General features: G+C 41.1%; 1 protein-coding gene across 4 annotated transcripts in view; it reads left to right on the top strand.

The window, feature by feature from the left end:
• Positions 1 to 23,759, top strand: part of MTCL1 (microtubule crosslinking factor 1) — a 111,070-nt gene that overhangs the window by 68,221 nt on the left and 19,090 nt on the right. For 2 of the 4 annotated variants that reach the window (XM_075084699.1, XM_075084701.1), the window contains exons 7-10: positions 6,970 to 7,062; positions 9,907 to 10,137; positions 11,778 to 11,966; positions 18,223 to 18,390. In XM_075084699.1, the coding sequence (XP_074940800.1) occupies positions 6,970 to 7,062; positions 9,907 to 10,137; positions 11,778 to 11,966; positions 18,223 to 18,390 (681 nt within the window). The remainder of the gene's footprint in view (positions 1 to 6,969; positions 7,063 to 9,906; positions 10,138 to 11,777; positions 11,967 to 18,222; positions 18,391 to 23,759) is intronic. The other 2 variants (XM_075084700.1, XM_075084702.1) reach the window with 1 other exon arrangement.

Here is a 23,759-nt window from a genome sequence, read left to right as displayed (position 1 = left end):
ACTGAAAGGTAAAGTCTTTCTTCCTCAGCTATGAAATGGGACAATGAGGTAGATAAACCTTGCTGTTCAGCATGGATCCTTTTGCAATTATATTCGTCAATAGTTATGGTAGATTAGGTCAGAAAGTCACCACAGCAAATGTTTACAATATTTCCGTTTAAATTCTGTCATCTTTATTAATTCCTTCTTACCTTAGATCAGCATCATTATTGTATCAAGTCCTGTATATGTGAGTCCTCTGTTAAGATTAGGGATTGGGGTAATTTTGGCACAACATCTTTTTTTCCTCTCCCAGGATGGGATGATGTGTAAACTGTGTACAGCAAACTGTGTTTAAAGAGAGGATGGATAGTTTTCACACCATAGCCTGACAAGGAACAAGCCAGTAATTTTAATCAAAGGTAGAGAATATCCAGCTGAGGTCCAGATGTGCTCAAAAGGTGAGAAAGGCTGAGGCTCAAATGGCCCAGCCTGAGAAGATGTTGAAGACCGAGGTGTCTGTTTCAGTCAGGTTTACTTAGGCAACAAAGAATATTACACTGCTTTACGTTGAGACTTTTCAGTGGGTGGACAGGCTGCCAACTGAAATCTTATAATCTGTAAAAGTCAAACCCAAGTGAAGCAGAAGATTCCTTCAAATAATTTGGTATGGTATCATTTTTAGTCTCTTCTTTTTAAATTTCATACACTGCACTATCAAAGGCTACCTTTTCTTTTTTTTTTTGTGCCAGATGAATGATCAGGAAAAAGTATTATTCAAATACCAAAGGGTTTTTTATTACTACAGAAATTCAGATGGACACTCAAACCTTTCAGTGCCCACAGCAGAGATGGCTACATGTAAGCCATTATCTGTTCTGACTTATGAAGTGAAACTATATGCACTGGCCAATGGATAACATTGATTGATGATCTTCTTACTGTGTATGGACTTTCAGCATGAGAAGAACGCATTTCATTTCAGTGATGCAAATGTTTTCCTCTTAAGCAAGCAAACTCATTTTTCTAAATTCACTTTTTCCAAGCTGAATTTTAAACAGAAGTTTTCCTAAGCAATGCTGAGCAGCTTCCATTTAGCCACTTCTCCTATTTTTGCAGCATGGGCAATGAGCATCATGGGAGCCTAATTGTTTGGTTAAATACAATAAATGCAGACTGACTTGTGCTTGAAACTACCCCATAGCCTAACTGTAAACATCTGCCTTTGTTTGGGCTTTGCACTGCAGTTGTTAGTGCAACAGTATTATTGGGTTGTATTTGTATGTTAAAGAAGTGGGTTAGAGTCACAGTCCAAGGAAAATTATATCTTGACATTGCCTTAAGAGCAGGGCTTTGTTTTCTTGCTGAAACAAGCCATTCAGCTGCTGTTGTGGGAGGCTGGAGCCCATTGAGGCGGATGTCCAATCCATTATTCATGATTTTAGTATAGCCTGGTTATGGGGCGGGGGGGGGAGAATAATTCTTTACCATCCAAAGAAAAAGCGAGTGAACAAGTGAGAATTTCCCTGACTAAAAGACATAGAGGAACTAAAAAAGGCAACACAATGCTTCATGGAGAAAAAGCCTGGCACAAATCAAAGGATTGCTATGGCAACAAATGGGAACCAGTGGGAAAAATGGTAAAGAATTTTTCATCTGGTGAATTTTACCCTTTTTTCCAATGGAATACCCATAAACAAAAGGCAGTTTCCTCTTTTTTATTCAGAAACAAGAAGATATTCTGGAGAAGAAAAATTTCACACTTTCAAATGACCAAATATAGTTTGTTGCAGTATTTAATACCTGATGCTCTAAAATGGAGCTGTATCTCCTAGCTCAGGTTGTTCCTTCAGAGGGTTTCAGTCCTGCCCTTACCTGAGTAAGTATATATCACCAAAGGCAAAAACACTCATCATTTCAGATTTGGATTATTTTTATACATGGCTTTTAAAGACTTACACATTTGTTTCTGTGCAGAAAAATGCCGCAAAATCTCTGACACTCCCAGGTTATGGAAAAAGAACACTGAAGTAAATTCACTTAAAAAGAAACAAGTTGTAACTAGAGTATTAAAATAAAAGCAGATAGGCTAGAGAAGGGGAGAGTATGTCTTAAAAAGCAAGTCTTCCACAGGTCTAGTAATAAAGTAGGAAGAGCTCACACTGAAGAATAATTTCTTCTAGACCGTTCTTAATCTGTTTATCCATTTTCCGTACTTATCATTCCCATAAGAAATATAAAACATCTCTATTACTCTAAGTTAATACCTGGGTTAAGCATGGACCAACCAGCTACAGTGATGTACAAGTTAGGTGAGTCACTTTACCACCTGCTTTGAATCAAAACTTCTGTAGCAATCCATTTTGGACATATGAGGAGAATTTCAGTCTATATTTTCAATATTCTATTTTTAGCTGGTTTCAGAGTGTCTGTGCTCCTTCTGTGCAATTTTCATAATTCCACGTGAGAGCTTTTCAGCTGGATGGCTTTTGCAGCGGCTCCCAGCCATGTGCTGAAAATTTACACATCCTTTTCTCTTTCCCTGATTTAAGATGTTTTCCCAGAAAGGAAACAGTGAATGTTTTATACATTGTGACTTTTCTTTCTTCTGGGAAAAGAAAAAAGCCAAAACAACAACAACAAAAAACCCCACACAAACCACCCAACAAACGAGGGCCACATAGAAAGTTGTATCTCTTAGTGTCCGCTATTCCTCTAATGCAAAGTCGTGGGAATAAGAAAGACAAACTGGTGCTGAAAGTATTCCTTCCCACCAAGACTAGGGGCAGCAAGAATAATTTTCTTTGATGAATTGTATTCTTTCTTGCTATGCAAGATTCCATAAAGGTTGACAATACAATGGCTTAAAAGACCTTTTGTGATGTAAATCTGGATATTCCAGTTTTTAACTGAATTTGGTGAGACTTTGTGTACTATCCATACAATGAGATGGACTTTTAAAGACTTGGAGCAAAGTGTTCTGTGTTTTCCCAAAATCAGAGACTCTCCATATAAGCACAGATGAATAACCACACAACTGCCTATTGTACAGAAGCATATGGAATATCTGTCATTTATTTTTAAGGGCTGAAAAGAAGGGTACATCTTCAGATTCATCCTCTGAGAAGTCAGTTAGATGTGTATTGCATGTAAAAAGTAATACACAAGGCACTGGAAGTTCCTATCTGGTCTTCTGGTCCAGATCCATATCCTTCTGGTTGTGCATGCGATGCTCAGCTGTCACCTGTAAAAAAGTATCAGGGTTGTTTTTTGTATGTGTTCAAATGTAAGGTCCAAATAGCAAAGCAGTATAACAGTGTTAGGTAAGCAGTATAAAATGTTCATTTTTTGGCTTCCTGGAATTGCACACAAATGCTGGAGAACATCTTTCTACCCTGCCTCCTCAGGCTTTATTTTGCTCTAGCCCTTCTGAGAAAAAAAGGCTAAAAAGAAAGATTCCATGAAATTTGATGTTCACTGTTGTTGCATATAAACTGATTAAGTTTGCAGTCAAATTGAGATTGCAATTAGCCATGGTAAAATAGAGAAAAGAGAAAAGTAAAACCCAGACATACCTCATGGTGCACGGCAATATTGTAAAAACAAGTCATGGCAGAAATGTGGAATTGTGCAAGCTGAAAAGTAGCCTGAAAAGCCTTCAACCTGCGGAGAGGGGCAGAAAGGGGTCAGTGCAATGAGGGAGTGGGGGTGAAGCCCCCAAAGCATGGATGACATTCCTCTGAACTTCCTCTTGAGCTAAAGACTTCGGCATGGATTAGCTTGTTCTGGAGTGATAACAGGGGAGAGAAAGGGACTCAGCAGAATGATTTGGCACTGCCTGTCTGAGAGGATGGGAGCGGAAGCGGATCTGGAAATGCACTAATTGGGATTCATGGGAAATTGTCAGTTGGTGTTGAGCTGCGGGTGAAGTGCAGCTGCTTCTGTGGCACTGTGATAGAGTAGCACTAGTGTGTAGTTCCCATCGTAGGGTATTTGTATGTCCTGTCATGAGCTTGTGTCTGTTTCTGCGGTGTCGGTATGTTGTGTGGTGGCCATCACATTCGGGGTGTTTTCCTTTCCTTGTGTAGCACATTCGTTAATGAGAACAAAGGAGACAAAGAATGAAAGTTAACAGGTTGTCAGCTTTTGTGTCCCTTTTGTAGCAGTGTTGTTTTCCAAAACAAAACAAAACCACAGTTGTGCCACAGACTACACCCTGCTGATTACATGATAGGGGCCTGATATCCGCATATAAACATATAGCTGTCAATCAGTGTAGTGCCAGGTACCTGAACTGCATATACAAATATCAAATGATACGTTTCTACACCTTATTTGTTCATGATCCAGATGTTTAGCAACAATCCATTAGGCTCTTAAGCAGCCTTATCTCCCTTGATTTGAGCACTACTAATCCCAATGCTTCTGGTAGAAATTACTTTATATGAAATGATGGGCTATGAAGAGTCCTCACATTGCACTGGAAGGCAAAAGGTGTGCAGCTCTGCATTCATGCATTAACTGCTTTTCAACGTGTTTACTTTGCTGCTTATAAAAATCTATCATCCTTAAAGAGGCAAAGCAATTGTACAAAGATTTGCACTGTCTAGTGTGCATGTTATAGTCTATCTACCTTTATGATGTATTTAATCTCTTCTTAGCAATTCCAACAGATCACATAATCCCAGCACCCAAGTTCCCTGAAACTTGGCTTTGCATGGGCTACGTGTTTATCAAAAAATTGCACGTGTTAATAAGTTTCTTGCCCTAATTCTGCAGACATAAGGTGTTGTCAGTATGTACATAACTATGTAATTCCAATTAATATTAGTAGAACAAATGATCTTTTAGCAAATCATTGTTCACTGGAAAACACAAGTGTGACGTGAATAGTGAAAAATTCAAACCTTGCCTTACTAGTAACATTAGCTGCTCTGATTCAGCTTCCAGTTTCAGGAATCCCAAGACCATCAATATTTCTAATTTTTATTTATTATAATAGCCAATACCATGACACTTTCTAAATATGTAATCATATGACTGTAAGGAGAGGCATATTAAGATCAGTGATTATTGCAAACAGAAGAGCATTGCCATGTCATATCTTTTTTCACCAGATAAACTTTGCATGATTTTGGCTGATGTTGAATTCATTAAAAGAAGGAACACACTTTTTTTTTTTTTAAATTACATCTGAATTAACTAGGTACATTGGTTCTTACTTGCCATATTCCTAAAGAAGCCTGATCAGAATAAAAGAATGCAGAAATTTCTGATGAAAGTGATTTTTCCTTAATTGGATGAGAAAATTCAACTGACAATTTACAAATGATTGTGCAGAACTGGCAAACCCCGTTGCAAGCAGTTCTTTCCAAATTATGTGTGAGACCGAATTTTGGCCTTGTGTAATGCAAAGTGTCTGCAGACATGTTAAGATGTAAGGTGAAATTGATAAGGCAGGTAATGTTCTCTTCATTGCTTTATGTGTACCTTTCAGAGGGCTGGAAGTGTCTTTTCCTCAGGTACAAAACAGACGTGCACAAGTCAATAAGTGAATCAAGTAAAGAGGTAACTGATAGGGCCCAGACAGTATCTGTAGGGTGACTTTCATTTTTCAGTGGAGTATGGCCCTGGGGATGCTTTATGGGATACTTCCATCTGCCTCATCTTCTTTTATCCCTAGAGGAGGAGGCAAGCATCTATTCCAGTGACAAATACTTTTTGAATAACCAAAGGTGTCCCAGCAAGGGCTGCCATGGCCCAAACAGCAGCAGAAGCTGGTTTTGCTCTCGGGAAGTGAGAGAAGTGCTCGGGGAGAGGAGATGGGTGCCGGGGCTGATGCTGGAGGGGAAATGGCAACGCAGCCCCCGAGAGCAGTCCCACGACCTGCATTACGTCCTTGCAGCTGCTGAGGTTAGAGCGTGCTGGATGTCAGCCAGCAGAGAATTTGGGATTACGCTTTGAAGCCTGACGTGATCCCTTCTTTAAATGCGTCTTTACTTTGGGAAGTAGGAATTTGGTGCTGTAGTGTTTTCTGAGTTCACACACGTGAAGAGGACGGCTTCTGGCTGAGCATTACCATTGTACAAATAAATTAGTTTTAGCTCCAATGTGAAAGACACAAAATGAAGGGCATAGAAATTTCTGAACAGGAACATAAGTGCCAGAGGACTACTTAACAGAGTATAAAGAATAAGGTCGGACTCTGCCTTCTTAGGTCTTTATTTTTTAATTAAGTGACTTTCAGGAGTAAAGCGGATGGGATGCCAAACTTAATGAGAACATAAAATTGAAAGTATTAAGATTAAAATAGTGTTGGACTTTAAAGGGCAGATACTTAAGCATTTTGGTCAGATCTCAGGCTCACACAGGTTACCACCATGACAGTTGTGGAGTAATTTTTTTGAGTAGAAATCACAGAATGAAGTTGACTTGTGCAGGGAGCTGTCCTGTATCTGAAGAAAGGGACCTTATATTCTTGGTTTAATAAAAGGTATTCCATTAACTGCCTAATCGGAAGTGTTACAAATGAATAAATAATTTGTTCAATATAGATGCATTAGATGTGTCTTCTACAGAGATGTCAAAATTTTGTAGCTTTGATTATCATAAAGAAATGCACCACCAAATATGTAACCCTGTGAATAGGAGCTCATCTGGCAAATGTCATTGATGGTGCTCCGTCTCAGCTACTCAAGTGCAAACCCAGGGCAGAAGCCTGAAGGGAATATCCAGCATGTAAGACCAGCATCCCAGCTTTAGTTTTCAGAAGGAGCCACACAGGAAATTCCCACACATATTTAGGGCATTGCTATTTATTTGCACACTGTGCTTTAGTTTTAACTGTTGATAGCTGTGGGTTGTGCAGATGTCTGTCCTGCAGTTCTTTTCTTTTTTCCTTTTTTATACACCACCAAGACATGCTTTCTGCTAAACCTATCCCTTTGTCCTGCTGATCAGCTCAGGGATTCCCATGTTTTACCTGTACAGAATGTATCGATACAGGAGCTTCAGGCTCAGCTTGAGCAGGAGACGAGACTTCACCGAGAGGAGCAAGAAAAGTTTACAGAAAGGATCATCCAGGTAAATACGAAACCTGCTTGCTGGGAGAGACGTGTGACCATGATGTGTGGCGTGGACCTTGTTGTCAGGACCATGGGACCTTGTGTCCTGATGGCTGTGCCTGTTTGACCTCATCTGAGTAAATGAAGAGTCTGGAAGTTGGGGAAGTGTAAACTCAAATCTATTTTGCCACTTTGAATCTGGCTTCTCTGCTTGGTGGAGAGAAGTTTTGTCCTCCCCTGTGCAGGGGAAGTCAAGGTAGAGACATGAAATACTGCATGGGGAATTATATCAGCCCCTTCAGCTCTCCATGAGCTGGGGAGGGGTGCGTTTGGTCTCTGGGAGCACAGTTTGGCTCTATGCTTTATTCCGACCCCTCCTAGCCCAAAGAAAAAACAATACTCCTCTGAAGTTGGAGGAGTTGTTACACGCTCATAACTCATAACAAATCAGGACTTTATTGTATTTCTCAGTACCCCATGCTTCCAACCCTCATTCATAACTGGTGAATAAATCATATTTTGTTACATGGGCTCCCCTTGCTCTTTTGAAGGCTGGAACAGATTAGTCAATCGTTTTGTGATCTCTAGCTCCCAGAGCGACAAAAATCTGTTGCTAATTTTTGCAGGCTGTTTGGCTCTTAACTGAAGTTTTCTTTTTAAATTTACTTCATATACTAAATTCAGCATAATTGTTGCCTAGTGTAATGCATTTTTCCTTGTGCCAGCTAATCTCACTATACTCAAGTGGTATCTCTCTGTTTTTTCATAAGTAGCTTTAATTTCCAGTTGATCTCCATAGGAGCTTTCTCATGGAGGTTTTGAAAGCAACCAGTAAATTGATTTCCTTCCTAGTTGCGTTGGCCATGAAAGCTTTTTGGAAGCTATGCCTGCCTCTTAAAATCCTTTTCTTTTGCAATAGCTATCCATTGAAAAAGCGTAAAACTTATGAAGCTACCTCCACCAGGGTCTTCTGCAAGATTTTGTGACCACAGGGACTTAGATCATAACAGCTTGTGAAAGCAATGAAAAATGCAGCAAAATCAAAGCTAGCTATTCACGTTGACAGCCAGTAGAAATAGAAGAGTAAAAGCGTCTTCTGGACTCTTCATTTTTTCCAGATTATGCCCATCCTGTTGACATTGTTCCTTTTTTATCATCTTCCAGGATTTCTGGTGGAAATGACTCAGATCTTTGCTGTATTTAACCATAACTTCATTTGGTGGAGTAACCTGCATCAACACAAAAACTATTTGCTCCTCCCCGTAAAGATGAAATTTAAAATAAGCCCCCTTCTCACTGTTTCATTTTAAGCAATATTTAAGGACATCAAATTGATATGTGCTAGCAGTGCACAATCTCCATGAGTGTTATTAGGAGTTGCATGAATGGTTTTTGGGCCATTATAGCTAATTTTGTTCCAGACTACTTTTAAGCTGCATTTTAAACCCATTTAAGCTAGCAACTACTGTAAATAATTTTAATTTAATCTGGAACTTTTTAAGGCATAGTAGCGTAGATGCTGAAAATTTGCATTATGCCAGAGCACATAATTTAAAGGGTAGGAAAGTCCTTAGTAAACCATCTAGTATGGACCAGTAGCCTGTGCCAGAAGCATCTGAATGTTGCCATGAAAATCAGTCATATATTTCTTAGCAGTGTTAATTGCTAGGGGGTCCATGCTCCTGAAGAAGAATCTGTGAAGTATTCTTCATTCCTGTGTGACAATTGTTTGTTGCAGGGTATGCTCTTATGGTTTATATCATGGTCATTAGTGTACAGTGGCTTTCATAGATTTCCTCTATGGAGCTTGTCAGCAAAGGGAGAGGCTGTTGTTCTGCAGAATGGAAAATAGTAGAAACTGGCATCTGTAAGCAGTGACTCTGTACTCATTTTCCATCTGCTTTTTCTTTATCAATGTGAACCACAGCTTGGTTGAAGTGGAAACACTATCTCATCCATGCAGAAAATGAGATGTTGTACAACTAACTTGTACAAGTGCTGTTGGGTGCAGGTCATGCCATGGTTTGATTCTGATGTGTTGAGGGAGAAGTCACATTTAAAGAATAATGTTTCAGGTGGCCTTGTGTTGAAACAGAGGTAATTATATGTGTGCTCCAAAGAATGAGCTTTTCTTGGTGCCTCTAGTACTGAAACTGAGACATGTTGAATGCTGAGTTGCAACCTATTCCTGTCTCTTCAGTTCCTGCGTGTGTCCCTGAGCTAGTCATATCAAAATGAGAAGCTGTTTACTCTGAGTTGTTCGGATGCCTCCAAGTATGAACTGTGAGAAGGGAGGGACCAGTAGCTGTATGTGAGATACTGGATGCGGTACCTTCAGAAGCATTGCCCTTCCAGGAGAGGGAGACATAGCCACAGAGGAAAGGATGAGTCTGTGGCTGGGGAGGGAAGAGGCAAGGATAATATTCCAGGTTGTCTGATGGGCAGCTGTGGTCCCACCTCGTAAGAATGGCTGCAAATGCATTTGGCAGGGGTGATATGTGCAGTAGTGTGGGGTGGTGGCTGTCCTGGGAACATACTGCAGGGATACAATCAAAATAGGGAGGAAAATGAGAGTGGTGTAAAATGTTTAAGCAGCAGCAGAGGTCTCGTGCATCTTTAAAGTAAACATCCGCTTCCACAACAGGTTACTTGGATATGGTTATCTGAGCAAAGCGTATCAGCTGCTGTCCTGTAATTTCCTCAGCAGTCATAACTGCTGAGGAACTTATTAAGCCAAAGTCAAAAGCTACTCACTACTGATGAAAATTAGAGATTTCAGTTCATCTAACCCAACAAAGTACAAGTCCTGGAAACAACCCCAGGACACCACCCCATTGACATGGTGTCTGTCGTTCCATTAAAGCTGGAGGAGGAGCATACGCAGACCCTGCGGAGGAAAGACTTGGAAGTGCAGAGCTTGACTTTGCAGAACAAACTGGAAGAGAAGACCTGGAGCCAGGAGAAAAGTCTGCTGCAGCAAGAACTCAGGCATTTCAAGCAGGATACCTTTCTCCTGTATGTCAAACTGAAGTGGCTGCTGAAACATTGGCGGCAAGGCAAACGAATGGAGGAGGAAGGGGAGGACATATTAGAGGTAACTTACCACCTTATTAACCCAGTGAAGTTACAAGTGGTGGGGTACTGAGATGTCCCTTCTTTAAGTGTAGACTTTAAATATGATGTGGCATCAGCAACTTTATAATTACACATAGATTTAAAGGGGACTCAAATTAAACATGAAACCTTTTCTTAAGTTGGCTTCAGCTAAAGTATATTCTGCTTGATATGTTACAGATCACCCATCTCTCTAATCTAAACCCTTAACTAGTACAAACATCTGGTCCTGAAAAACTCTCTCATAGTAAATGAAAATTTAATTAGGTCTCAAAAGATATGACTCCTAAATCATTTTTTGAAAGAAAAAAATTTTAGCAAGCTGACATGGAGTCAAATCTGTTTAGATGGGTTGAGTGCTGTCGTTTTTCTCCTCATGTGCACAGTACGTTCCTTACAAAGCCTTCAGCAATACAGATGGAGGGAAGCTCTGTTTTCACGTTGGCAGGAGAATTATACAGCTTCTTGTGGGAACTTAGAGTGAATCATTCTTGTTTGTTCCTCTTCTCCATACACACGTCTATCACCGTCAGCAGCAGTACACCAGTAGTCATCATGGTGATTTTCCAAGTAGCAACTAAATTAAGATCAGGAATTTCAGAAGTACATAACAACCTGGAATCCCCAAGCTGACACATCTCAGGAGGGGTGTGATTGCCAGCCAACATGCACTGTGAAGGAAGATGCTGCTAAACTCTGTCGAGTGCGCATCAAGAATTACCATTTTCTTTGCAAATCTTACCTAAAGAAAAAATAAGTTTAAAGAAGTGTTTGCCCATTCTGATGTTTTATACAAAATTCTTGAGCACAATAGATTTATTTTGTAGGTTCGTGCAATTCTGAAACCATTTGCTAAGTCAACTGACTGATTTTTCTCAGTATTTCTGATACTTATGTGCCTAGTGTTCTTCAGCGTTTCCTGCATTTGGCAGTACAAGTAATCAATCTTTCAGGTCTGGTAGGAGTGTGCTTAAGTTGAATACGCCAATGTTTTGTATTCTCAGATAAGGGGTGGAAGAGCATCTTTACCTTCATCTGCTGTGGTAATATGAGTCAGAAACAAGAGATGACTATCTATTTAGAAATAATTTGCTTCTACTTCACTTCAGCAGTACTAATTTGCTTCTGCATAAACTAGCTCATCTTCTAATACCAAAATAGCTTTCATTTTTTCACTGTTTGGATTTTTTGACTGGTTAATTTATAACGAATCCACCTCCAGTCATTATTGGAGTCATGTGTTCTGCTAACGCATTAGAGAGAATAAAGTGCTAGATTTGGATACTTCCTGATCTCCATATCTTCATCAGCCAATACACCAGTGTCTTGTGTAGTTTTTCATTAATGCAAGATGGATTATATCCATCATGCTACATTACACCCGTCTTCTCAACTGCATAGATCCCCTGTTTTGCAGGCCTGCGTAGTGTTGTGTTCACATATGCAATGTGTCATGTATCACCCAAAGATCATTTCCTGTATCCTACAGAATAGAATTCAATATACCCCATCACAGAGATGTGGGGAAAGATAGTCCCTTCCCTCAGCCCTTCAATAGATTTCTGTCCCCTGAGGTAAATGGCAGAAGAGTGTTGATGTGTCCCATCCCTTGCATTGTAGATCGAGCACCCTGAGGCTCTTCCAGACTTTGGCATTCAGTCTGAGCAGAAGATGGATGATGCAGAGCAAGAGGAGGAGGAAGAGGATATTGTGTTTGCACTGACAGATTTCTCCCAGCGTCCCACCATGGAGAGCACTGATCCTGGACCACAGCTGCAGACTGCAGAATTACTGCAGCAGCAGAAGCAGGTACTATACCATTTGTGTATTATGCCTTGGAAATGGAAACTGTGGGTTTTCCAAGAGAGTTCGTTTTCTTCTGCTGCAGTGGTAAATCACCTAGAATCATACTTGTAAAAATACTTCTAGCTACACAGCAATTACAGTGGATTTCGTCCATTATATTTCTATTTAATCAGGAGCCACGTGATTACTCTTCTCCTGTTGGCGGATGCTATCAGTGAAAAATCCTATTTCCTCTTGTGGCTCTTTGCCCAGAAACATCTATCAGTATGTAATGGTTTGCAGAATTTACATGCTCCTCTTGCCTGAGCACACCTATTGTATTCTGTCAAGCTTTTAGCAAGAAGAGGTGATTTTATTTCCTTTAAATAATTTAAGAAACTAGCACATGTATTTAATGTGTTCCCTTAGAGATGATGGGAAAACAATGCAAAAGTTCCTTCCTGTCACTGGGCTTGTTTTTAAATGCCTAAAAGCAAATCATGCTGACTTTTCCCTGACATCTCCTGCGCCCTGCCTGTGCATGTCAGAGCACTGCCATATATCCTAGCTTTTTCCTTTGTGCATGTAATATACCAGCAGTCCTAACAATAATAATAGCAAACATTCAAAGGGGACAGATTTAAGGCTTCCAACAGTTCTTCAGGACCATCTTCTCATATTTTTAAAATTGAAAACATTCAGATGAGAGCATCCTGTTACACGGAATTATTTGCAACCCTAAGTAGAATGGAGCAAGAATTCTGCATAAAACACAAATTAAGTGAAAAAAAGTCTTGAAGCTTTATGCCTTACACTCCATCTCTGTCCAGGCCCTTGACTTGGGAGCCTGCTCCAGAGTGAGAGCTCTCAGACAAATATGTGCTCTCTATGACTGCATTACTTTGTTGGACTCGCTGCAGGATCTGGGGATTGTGTGTGTCTTTGCATTTCAGTTCCTCACCTTGAATTCCCCAGATTGCCACAACTACGTGCAACCTGTTTGCTTATTATCTATATGGTGTAATAGATACGCAGCAGGCAACAGTAAGTCTCCATCCTATAATAAGGTTAGGCTGGTGCTGAGAGATGCACAGGCTGTCTTGCCACCTACCTCTCTAGTTCGAGATGTAACTTCAGTTAGAATTTCTGTTTGAATAAAAGTATTAGAGATCTGTGGTATTTATGCTACTTCATAGTCTGCTTTAAGTTTGTATACTCTTTTGCTTTCCTTTTTCATAGTGCTAGCTGAAAACTCCATTCTCTAGCTATTATGTTCTCTGAAGTGTGCTACCAAGGCAGTATTAATTTGATCAGTTTGGCATTTGGAAAGGTTCTACCTTGCCAGTCACCCCGACCCATCACTGTCATTCTCTCCGCAAGCTCTTCTCTGGTAGAGGCTGAAGAAGGCCATGGAAGAGATGCTCCTGAGCACATTGTTTAACTGCCTTCCATCTGTAGACTGACTTAATCTAGAATGAGTAAAATAAATATAAACCAATATACCATCTCAGTACAAACTGTCACGTACTAACTTCCCATATAAATCTCTTAAAATGACTATGAACATTCAAATAAATTATGTCCTCTTTGAAATAATCATTGCTTAGGTGTTAATCAATTAAGGAGGCGGAAATGGGAAGTAGGATTGCTTATAATTAATTTTTATATACATTGCATGATGTTCTAATGCAGCAGTTTCAGGTAATCTTGCTTAAAGAAATGATCCATAGGAACAGACCACATCTCAGTACCCCTTTTGATAGTGAATAGGGCATGGTATCCAAATGGACTTGTAAAGATAAAATAGGGTTTTTTGCCTTCCAACCAGGAAAAAGTGTTATTTCAGCACAGCAAGAATGAGGGAGTTTGCTACATCTTTCTCATTTTAAGCACTATTACTTGTTTTGCCCTCTCACGCTAGTGAATCTTCTTACAAGCACTGCGTTTATTGACAGTATGTAAAAAGGGTTTTCAGTGCTACCAGGCCTGTATTTGTCAATGATTATTTTCTGGCACAGAAATAGGAAGCCCTAGTGTACGTTAATTCTGATGCTGTCAGATTCAGGGCATCAGAAGTGCCTTCTTCTGGAGGACTCTGGCAGAGGTGTAGCGGCCTGCATACCTGCTGTGCCCTCAAGGCTCTGCCAGAGCCTTGCTCTGCCCTCACACGCTTTAGTATCAGTTGGGCCTGAATTGTCCATCTTACTATGGTTGATGGCTTGGCCCTGCAAACCTCCTGCATGCAGGACCTTCGCTATGCTCACCAACCTCACAGACTCTGGTCCTTGCTCTACACACATTACAGACTTTCACCCATAAACATCAATGTCACTTAATTCATATATGATACCAAAACACATTAACTAAATGAAAATAGACCAAGAAAACACTTTGCCTGTGTTGTCCCAGCTTTAAAAGCTCTGAGAGTATCAGCAGACCCAGAGCACGTCCTCCCTGAAGGGCTGGATCTCAGCAATGCTCACTGCCCGGTACACCACTGACTAGTCATGCTGCGCTGAAACACACCCAGGGTTTTGGGGGTCTTCTGCAGGTTTCTTAAGCCGGCGGCTGGAAAAAAGCACCGCTTATATGGGGAATTTGGGGTGAGTGATGAAGCTGGAAGTACCCAAGGTTTGCACCTGCCCAGGAGAGCCCTAAGTTACTGGTTCTGCCTGGTAAGCACCAAGATGAAATGCATCAGCATTTGTTTCACATTAGGAAGGAAATTTTGCAATGGTCTAGGAGTGGCTGAGATAACTAGGTCAAAAAAAAAGAAAGGGCTTACGGTAACTTGAAGTAACCCATATTTATTTTTAACATTTAATGTTAATATTTAATGGCTTGTGTTTTCAGCCTGCACTCTTGCTGCTGACTTTCTCACCCTGCCTGGAAAGAGGAATTGTTTTGAGAAAAATGATAAACCCTGAGGCCTTAATTTCCGCAAGGAGCCATTAGTTTTATATTGTTACTATTTGAGGTACTCAACTCAGTGGAAAGTATACATTTCACTTGTCTGAGATTTTTGTGTGGCCAGCATGTGGAGGGATGAAGGCGTAGCAGAGGGGAAAGGGGAGAAAAATGTTGGTTAATGAGAGGCAGCGTAGATGGGGACTCTGAGAAGGGCCAGTTCATCTTTCTCTTCATGGTGGAGTCCTTTGGCTGGTAGCTGGGGCACACTGCAGAAAGAGTCAGCTAAGGAACTGGCAAGGGTCAAGAGTCAAGTGGAAAGTCTGGTCACAGGCAGGAGATAAGGAGGCAAGTTGGGCTGGTGGCACAGTAGAGGAGGGCTTGCTGTAAGTCAGCATTTCTCTGCGTGTAGTGAGAGACCAGGGAGAAGAGCCTGTGGAAGAAGGAAGAGCTTTGGTTCAATTGAGTAGAAGGGGTGGGATGCTTGTCGGATGGTGTAAGATCAGGGGAGTAAGAAGAAAAGAGTTTACACATCTGCAGTCCAATAGAAAAAGCATTAAAAACCAACACACTTATGTTGTTGCTGGGGGAGGGGTCAAGAAAATCCCCAGTTAGATCCTTTTTTTCTCATACAATATTTGTTTTCAAAGCTTAACTAAGAGAAAAGCCCAAAAGAACAGTATTTAAGACCTAAATATACTAAAATGATTTGCACCAAGAACCAGCTTCACTTTTGCCTAAATCTGTGATTACGCAGAATATGCACAGTTCTTGTTCACTGTTTAGGCTCCTGACCTTGTGTTTTTAATTGACTGCTCTACTAAACTGCTTGTAATGTCAGACTGTGGCTAAATTCTTAAGTGAAATTCTCAGAGAAAAAAGAATTGTGATTAAAAGCAGAACCAAGCTTCAAATAACTGCTCTGGTCCCAAACTTTTCTAGAGCTGGAGGCTCCGATCTCTGGAATTTAATTTAACTGAGGTTTACTACATTAAGTTTTTACTTATTGTCAGCTGTTGTTTCCTTTATCTATAGATCCTGAGCTGTGGATACAAGACTTTAAACTGCTTTTGTCATTCTCTTGTCTTAGATCAGTTGTGAATCACTCAGATTCCTCCATACTCTAAATTTCAGTAGTAGGTAAGGTACTAAAGAGCCAGCTCCTCACATGGGAGACTGTCAAGGGAAATCACAGCCATGCCCCTTTTCTTCTGCCTTCTTCTACAGCATCCCTGGGAGGAAGGGGAAGACCATAACAATCCTCGTGATGTATCTATGGGACTTCTTGTTATGCCGAAGCTGTTTGGCAGTTTTACCAACAGAAATCTAAAGCATGTCTAAATGTAAATGTTGTATTTCAGAGCACATTTTCTCAAAAGTACTTTGCCTGTTCTCCAAAAACACTCCAGTTTGGCAAAACAGAAAAATAATCTCACATACCTCTCCAACTTCAGACTGTGTATATAAAGTCATGCAAAAGAGACTACTCTGCAGGAATTAAAAGTATGTAACCAAAATTGGATTTATATTGGCAAGTTAATTAAAATTGCAGCAAGCCCAGGGGGCACCTGGGGAACTTGTCTCATAACAGCAACATTGACGCAATGCCTCTAAAAATAAGGCATGCCCTCATCCCAGTAGGCTACAAACCTGCAATGAGGCTCTTTTGGCTCCTAGTACAGGACTAGTGCTAGTCCATCACTTCTTTCTTTGCAAACCAGGTCTACAGAACTCTAAAGCTATCAAATGTATGCACAGGAATGAGGGATGAAACTTGCTTGCTTTAGTGTTATTTGGTTCTATTTTTCTTCTGCCTCATTTCCCTCATGGAGCCTTTAGACTACTTTGCCAGAGCAAGGTTTATGCAGCATACCAGAACACACAGACCGAGGCTCTTGAATGAAAGCACTTCATAGACATTTGGGGTCAGGGTTTTCAAAGAGGATGAGGCCAGTTGTCGATGCGCTCAATACCCAGCAGCTCCTTTTGTGACACTAAGGACAAATCTTCAAAAGAGCTCTTATTCTGATTACTACACAAGGGGCTTGAGATGTTTGGAGAATTTAGCCTTAATTGGGTATCAGAATGAAAATTCATGGTGGAAACATAAAATCTCATTACATACTGAAAAATAGGTGATCTTATATGCATGATGGAGACTGCTGCTGTATAGCAGGAAACTGCTAATTGGCATTAAATGTTAATGCAATTAATTCTGCTTCTGTGGGTGCATTTCTTATAAAACCCCATGTTGTACGCCATCACATATCATTATCCCAACCAGATGATAGGTCAGTCAATGAGCACCTGCAGACATTTCCCCGCATCTAGCATATTTTTGCTGATGAACCAAATGGCTTGGAAAAGTAGATCATTTTTTTTTTGTTTGTTTGTTTTTTAAAGAAAAAAGACACCGTGGTATGTTTGATTACTGATTTAAAAGTGGGTGAGGTCGGTTGAGTGATGCCAAAAATCCGATGAGCATATGAAATCAGCTTAGTTGTCTGCATAAAATTTTATATGTATTGTCATTGAAAAAAGCACATGAAAATAATTTATATTTTTGCATGCATCTGTTTACTTGACTTGTCTACAAAGAAGTCCCCATGTAGGTTCTTCATGAAACACCAGATAAGAGGAATTGCAGGAAGCCTCCACTTGGGAAAAGAATTAAAAAATAAAATTAATTAGACTATCATGCAAGAATCGAGACAGCTAATTTGAGTTACGCCTTCCCAAGGAAACTAATGCATTCATGAGAACCAGGTGGTTAAATGCTGAATTTGTTGAGTAAGCTTTCCCATTTTTCTGCTCATGCTGTGTCTGCTAATCAAGTATAATTTTCTTAAAAGTCTTGGGGTTTGATGCCGAGCAATGACTGTATGTATGAGACGTCCAGCTACCCAACAGACCTCAGGAATGATACTCTAGCTTTGTTTCACAGTATTAAAAAAGAAGTTATCACAGATGTCCTCAGACCAGAAAGATGCTTAGTACCTTTATCTCTGGCTTTCATGGGTGCTTCAGGACTAGGGCTAACGAGAAGTAGAATCATAGAACCATAGAATTATTTAGCTTGGAAAAGACCCTTAAAATCATTGACCGCAACTGTAAACCTAGCACTGCCAAGACCACCACTAAACCATGTCCCTAAGGGCCACATCTCCATGTCTTTTAAATACCTCCAGGGATGGTGACTCAACCACCTCCCTGGGCAGCCTGTAGACAGAGAAGGCATTGCCATTCTTAGTTTTCTCATGCAAAAGTTAGGCCAGGCACTTTCTATTCCATGCAGTGGACGTGCAGGCATTTTTCCCCCTAAAAATGAAACTGGAGGCTAAAGCCATCCAATGACATTGCTTTGTTGTGGCAGGCAAGTGAAAATCGGAAGCTCCTGAATGCTCTGAAGGGTTTGCTGGATGACTTCCGCTTGGAATTGCGGGATGAGGAGCGTGAGCGCCAGGGGCTCCAGCAGCAGTATGCCCTGCACAAGGCAGCCTGGGAGGTGGAAATGACTGAACTGAAGTGCCGCCTTGAACAGGTAACGTTTCCTCTGTACAAAACCGGTAAAGAATGGCTGAGGTGCTTAATGTAATGGGAAATCTATGAGAGCCAAGAAAGGTACTATATTTATTCATTTTACCCTGGTGCCTGAAAGCCCTCCTGCAGCCTGAGCAAAGCTTTGCCTCTTGTGTTGCCTCTTGGATTCCAGTTGTCCCAGTACAAGCGCTCATGTAGTAGGTGCTGTGTATCACAGGTGAGGACAAAGGAAATTAACATCTTCTTGCTGTATTTTCTCAGAAGAGTTGGCTGGTAACATACCAGCTGCAGTAATGAGACGTGCGGGTGCCTGTATTTATTGGCATTTATAGGAGAGAAAATGTCTTGATGTTGGCATGCTTACAATTAGCTCGTCATTGTTCCTTGGCACATAACAACTGTGGTATTTGATTCATAGGAGAGAAAAGAGTTATGTAATGATACTGAAGTGTTAGAACAATATGTTAATATTAAACCAGCTATTCAAAGCTACTGGTTAGTGATAGATGGTACCCCGCTGAATAGAGAGCTCTATCCCCCACCATGGAATACTGTTAGAAGTGTGTATATAAAGTCTGGTGCCAGGTGCTTCAGTGACATGTACGGCTGTTCACAGAAGATGTACTGTTTCTGAAGCAATAAGAAAATAAATCAGCAAAAAACCCACAAGGATTCGTTTCCACAGCTGAAGGCACAAAAGCTCTAATTTTCCGCATTGAAGAGGGGAAGGGTGGGAGAATTAGTACGTTCAGGTCCTGAGAAAACGATTTGCAGTTTTGGAGATTCTCTGCAGAAGCCAAATATAATAATAATATTCACTGCTGGGAGGGTGGTACATTTAGGAGGATTTAGTGAACGTCAGAGACTCACTGTGACGCACAGAGCTGAGATGCGAGCACTGCTTTTCCTGCCCAGGTACTGAAGGCTGCTTTCCCAGAATGAAGGAAGAAGCTTTCTTTAGCAGAGTTTTCTCTCAGCAGAATCAAATTCTCAGTTCAGCTGCTTCTTAGTGCACATACATTTCCAGACAACAGATCACTTGAAAAAGGAAACAATATCAATCCCTATTTTCACTCCTCCTAAAATAAAACCTCAATGTCAGATTTACCTTAAACTCGAGATGGCAACAAAGAGAAAGTTAGTCTGACAGTGAACTGTCAATTTAGAGCTTGCATGCTTTGCCTTTGCATGGGTGATAAATCCCCAGGCTGCTGCTTTGGCTGGTGTTTGGCACCAGGACAGTGCTGCCGTTCCTGCCCAGGGAGAAGATAGATTTGCATCCTTCCGTCTGGTGGCTTTATCAGGCTTTTTGCTACCTCCACCGCTCCAGTGATAATAATATATAACATATGGTAATTATCAAGCCATGGGTGTTACTTTTTACATCTTTTTCCAGCAAACAAAAAGAATGAAAGGGGTCAGTATTTAAGAAATAAAACTGTCGTCTTTAGCCAATTCCCCAAACTGCATTTCTATTTCACAGTAAAATCAGGTCCCTAATGCAGTAGGAAAAGGATAGCACATAAATTGTTAGAATATCAATTAGGATAGGGCAAACAATGTGAGTGTCCCACTGAGGTCTGGTGTACGTGCTCACACTTACAAGGAGGCAATTAAAAAAAAAAATATATATAATAAGCCTGAAATAGGAATAATATAAACATAAATTTAGCACAAACTGATGCTAGCAATTCAAAATATGGGTGTTTTTGATATAGGTTCAATTTCAGGACCTATATGGGTCCTGAAATGGGAGTAGCTAGTGAAAAACATGTAAAATAGCAGCATTACATATAGTCATGTTAACATCTTTTACTATTCCGTACCAACATGTGGCATAACAACGGCTTTAACGAAATAGCCAAGTCTGTCATGTCAATGTGGGTCAGAGAACCTCTCATTATGTCATTTTGTTGTTTTGACTGGTAGTGATGAAGCAGCAGTCTGTACAGAGCTCCCACCCTAGGAGGGGTATAGAGCTGACAAACCCTTGACAAACCCATAGAGAGTCAAGGCCTTTCTAGTCTTCACTGTTCTCTTCACTGCTGCTGTTTTCCACTTATTTGTGAAGCAGTAGGTCAATTAACAAAAGCATTTTCCTCAAGAGAGTCAACTCCTAATTAATAGTCACTCGCAATGGTTTTGCATTTTGATGCTTCAACTCGGCGTATAGGAAAGAAAAAAAGGAAAGAAAACTCTTTTGATGCAAAAGCACTGCATATCAGAGGTGACAATGTACTGTTGCCTGCTGCTTTGGAGCTTTACCACTGCATATATCATTAAAAATAAAATCCTGGCTGTCAGAAATGCATGTACACCTTATTTGGCAGAAGGATCCTTTGGCATTGTTTTTAAGATAAGAAATAATAAGATTGCTCCCAAGTATGGGACTGTGATATCTCTGAGCCAATAAGGAGTCTCAGTACTTCTCAGCCTCCAGATGGGCAAGTAAAAAATCTCAGTATTCTGGGAACTGGGAACTGAGAAAGGTTTGGAAGAAGGAAGGGGTTAGTATGTGGGGCCAAAACCTGCGTATGCATAGAGAACTTGCATGTAAGGACACGGACCCTCACTAGGACTCCGACCAACAGTCCAGCTTCAGGACGCCTGGAGGAATATAAGCTGTGATGCATGTGGAGAGGCCTCTCTGGCCACCCTTAGCAGTTAGCAGGTTTAGGAAAGTCACATCTAGACTTCCATGATAAGGAGCCACCAATGGGCCTTTCCCCCATGATTTGAGCTGTTTCATCAAAACAGAGGCATAAGGACTCTCTCCTTGCCAGGAGCATTGTTCTGCCTTCCACAGGCACCAAGAACTGTTTCTGAGTCTAAAGACACCACCTCTGTCTAGAGAAGGTTTTAGATCCCAAATAACTGAACACTAGGAAATTATTCTGAAGGTGTATCACTGTATAATTGCCTTGGTTTTGAACTCATGTTTGTACTTATAGGCTTCCTGTACTCTCAAATGGGGCAAGAGCCAGGGCTGTGGTCTGAGTGAGCCCATGGTCCAACATAGGATGACTTCCTGAATTTTGGCAGCCTGGGCAAGGCACTCTAATGGCAGCCCTGCATACTTGCGGTAATGCTCGTCTGGAGCACATTCTTTCTCCCCACTGCCTCACTCAGCTTTCCTGCCCGCCACAGGCAGCATGGCCTAGGCATCACTGCCTTTCTTGTTTACTAACTGAAAGGCTGAGAATTTTCCTGGTGGTTGTGAAGAACTCAGTGGTTTATGGGGAGAGTGGGCATGAGTCTTGTTGAGGTTCAACATTTTGCTATTTTTCTTTATATTCAAAAAAATGGAAGAAGGAATTTGTTGTATAGGATAATCATGCAAACTGTATGTATTACATCTGAGTATTTGTTTGCTTTATAGATTTATTTTAGCATTTTCACGCTTCATGCCAGTTAAAATATTTATTGCAGGCATTGGCATGTCTTTGCAACTTGGTATGCTAGCTGTAGCTCCTGCTGCATATGGCATTATTTTCCAGGAGGCAGCAGAGTTTTAAGGTTGAGTCTGCACTCCAGCCTGGTTGGATTTACCCTAGACACTCCAGTAGCCTCTCCTGAGAGCTCCTGTTGCAAGATGAAAAGTCTACAGGGGCATCAAAGGTCCTTGAAAGATGACTTACGTATATGACAAAGAACAAGTCCCAAATAGTTCCCTGTCAGGCTTAGGTGTAAGGAAACTGTATAGACTTTACTTCATTAGTCCCTTACTATTTTGGCTGATCTCAGCTCTGTAATGACACTCGTGAAATACACAATTATTTAGTGTCACAGCTGCTTTGTAAACCCAGGAGGAACTTGCAAGGGCAAGCCAGGGGGTGCAGACCACAGAATAGCTAAAACACAGAATCATAGAATACAAGGTTGGAAGGGACCTCAAGGATTTCTGGTCCAACTTTTCTTGGGAAAAGTACAGTCTAGACAAGATGGCCCAGCACCCTGTCCAGATGAATATTAAAAGTGGCCAATGCCAGGGGATCCACCACTTTTCTGGGGAGATTATTCCAATGGCTGATTGTTCTCATTGTGAAAAATTTTCCTCTTGTGTCCAATAGGAGTCTCCCCAGGAGTAACTTGTACCCATTACTCCGTGTCTTTTCCATGTGACTCATTGTAAAAAGCGAGTCTCCATCTTCTTTGTAACCACCCTTTAAATACTGGAACAAAATCAAAGCAAACAAACCTAAAAGAATGGATGCCACCATGGCTGATCCTGGCTGCAGCAGCAGTTTTGACTCTCACAGTCTCCACATGAAATGGAGCTGGGGACTCGTGGATGGACAGAGGAAAGACGTAGCAAGGGACAAAAGGCCATCACCTGAAGTTAGTGCTGCATTTGGAAACTGGCAGCGGTCTTTTTACCTATTGCTGAACTACCATGTGGGCAGTCGATGTGCTGGGTAGTGGGTAGGAAGGCAGCAAAGCTTTCTGGCTTCTTGAGGAGCCACACTACCCAGGATGCTGTCTCCTGTCATGGATCTGCAGCACAGAGGTGTCTCTCCTGGGATGTTCTGCGTTTCTGCCCACAGCGCCTCTGGGCTGCCACCAAGCCATGCAGTTGTGTGCAGGACAGCCTCTCGCACATCACTGCTGGTCCCACAAATTTACACTGCACAAACAGGATAAGTGTGAGAAAGATAGTGTCATATCAACCTTGTTTAAAATAGGATGCTGCTTTCTTATAATTTTTTTTTTTTTGGTTGGTTGGTTAGTTGGTCCTCAGTCAGCCATTTCAAAACAACTGGACTTTGGAAATTAGTGGTAGAGGATGCAGGTGTTTTAAGATCTCCCTGTCAATGCAAGTGGCTATAATAGGATGTTCTCTGCAGCTCAGAACAATTTTAAATGACTTAAGCAATGACACCTCTGCCACTTACTTGGGAAAGCTGTTCTAGAGACAGTAAGCTTCACTCCTGAATCCAGTCTGAACTTCCCTTTTCTCAGGAAGTTTGGGCTTATTTTCCACATAGGGCAACATGAAGGTGTTGTCCTTCTGTCTTTCTAAAGGAGCATGTTTCCCAGCAGACCTGCTGCCTCTCCTTTTTAAGGATAACTTTAACTTCAGAGGCAGAAATGAGTTTTTGCTGCTTTTCACTCCAGTTCACCTGCAGAGCCAGGGGACTGAGATGTATCCCATTCTGAGTCACTCACACATCTACTGAGTTGCCAACAAAAGGTCAGGCTTCAGGGACAAATTTTTCACTTGCTTGAACTTACACAAAACCATTGAGCGCTTTGTTACTCTGACAGCAGTCCAGCAGTGGCCCAGGTTGGCCAGAGAGGTTGTGCAATCTCTGTCCTTGGAGGTTCGTCAGGATCCGACTGAACAAAGCCCTGTGCAACCTGGTCTGATCT

Source organism: Phalacrocorax aristotelis, chromosome 2 (genome assembly GCF_949628215.1).
Source record: "Phalacrocorax aristotelis chromosome 2, bGulAri2.1, whole genome shotgun sequence".
Taxonomy (NCBI): Eukaryota; Metazoa; Chordata; class Aves; order Suliformes; family Phalacrocoracidae; genus Phalacrocorax; species Phalacrocorax aristotelis.
The sequence above is the reverse complement of the archived record's forward strand: the minus strand, read 5'-3'. Positions and strand labels throughout refer to the sequence as shown.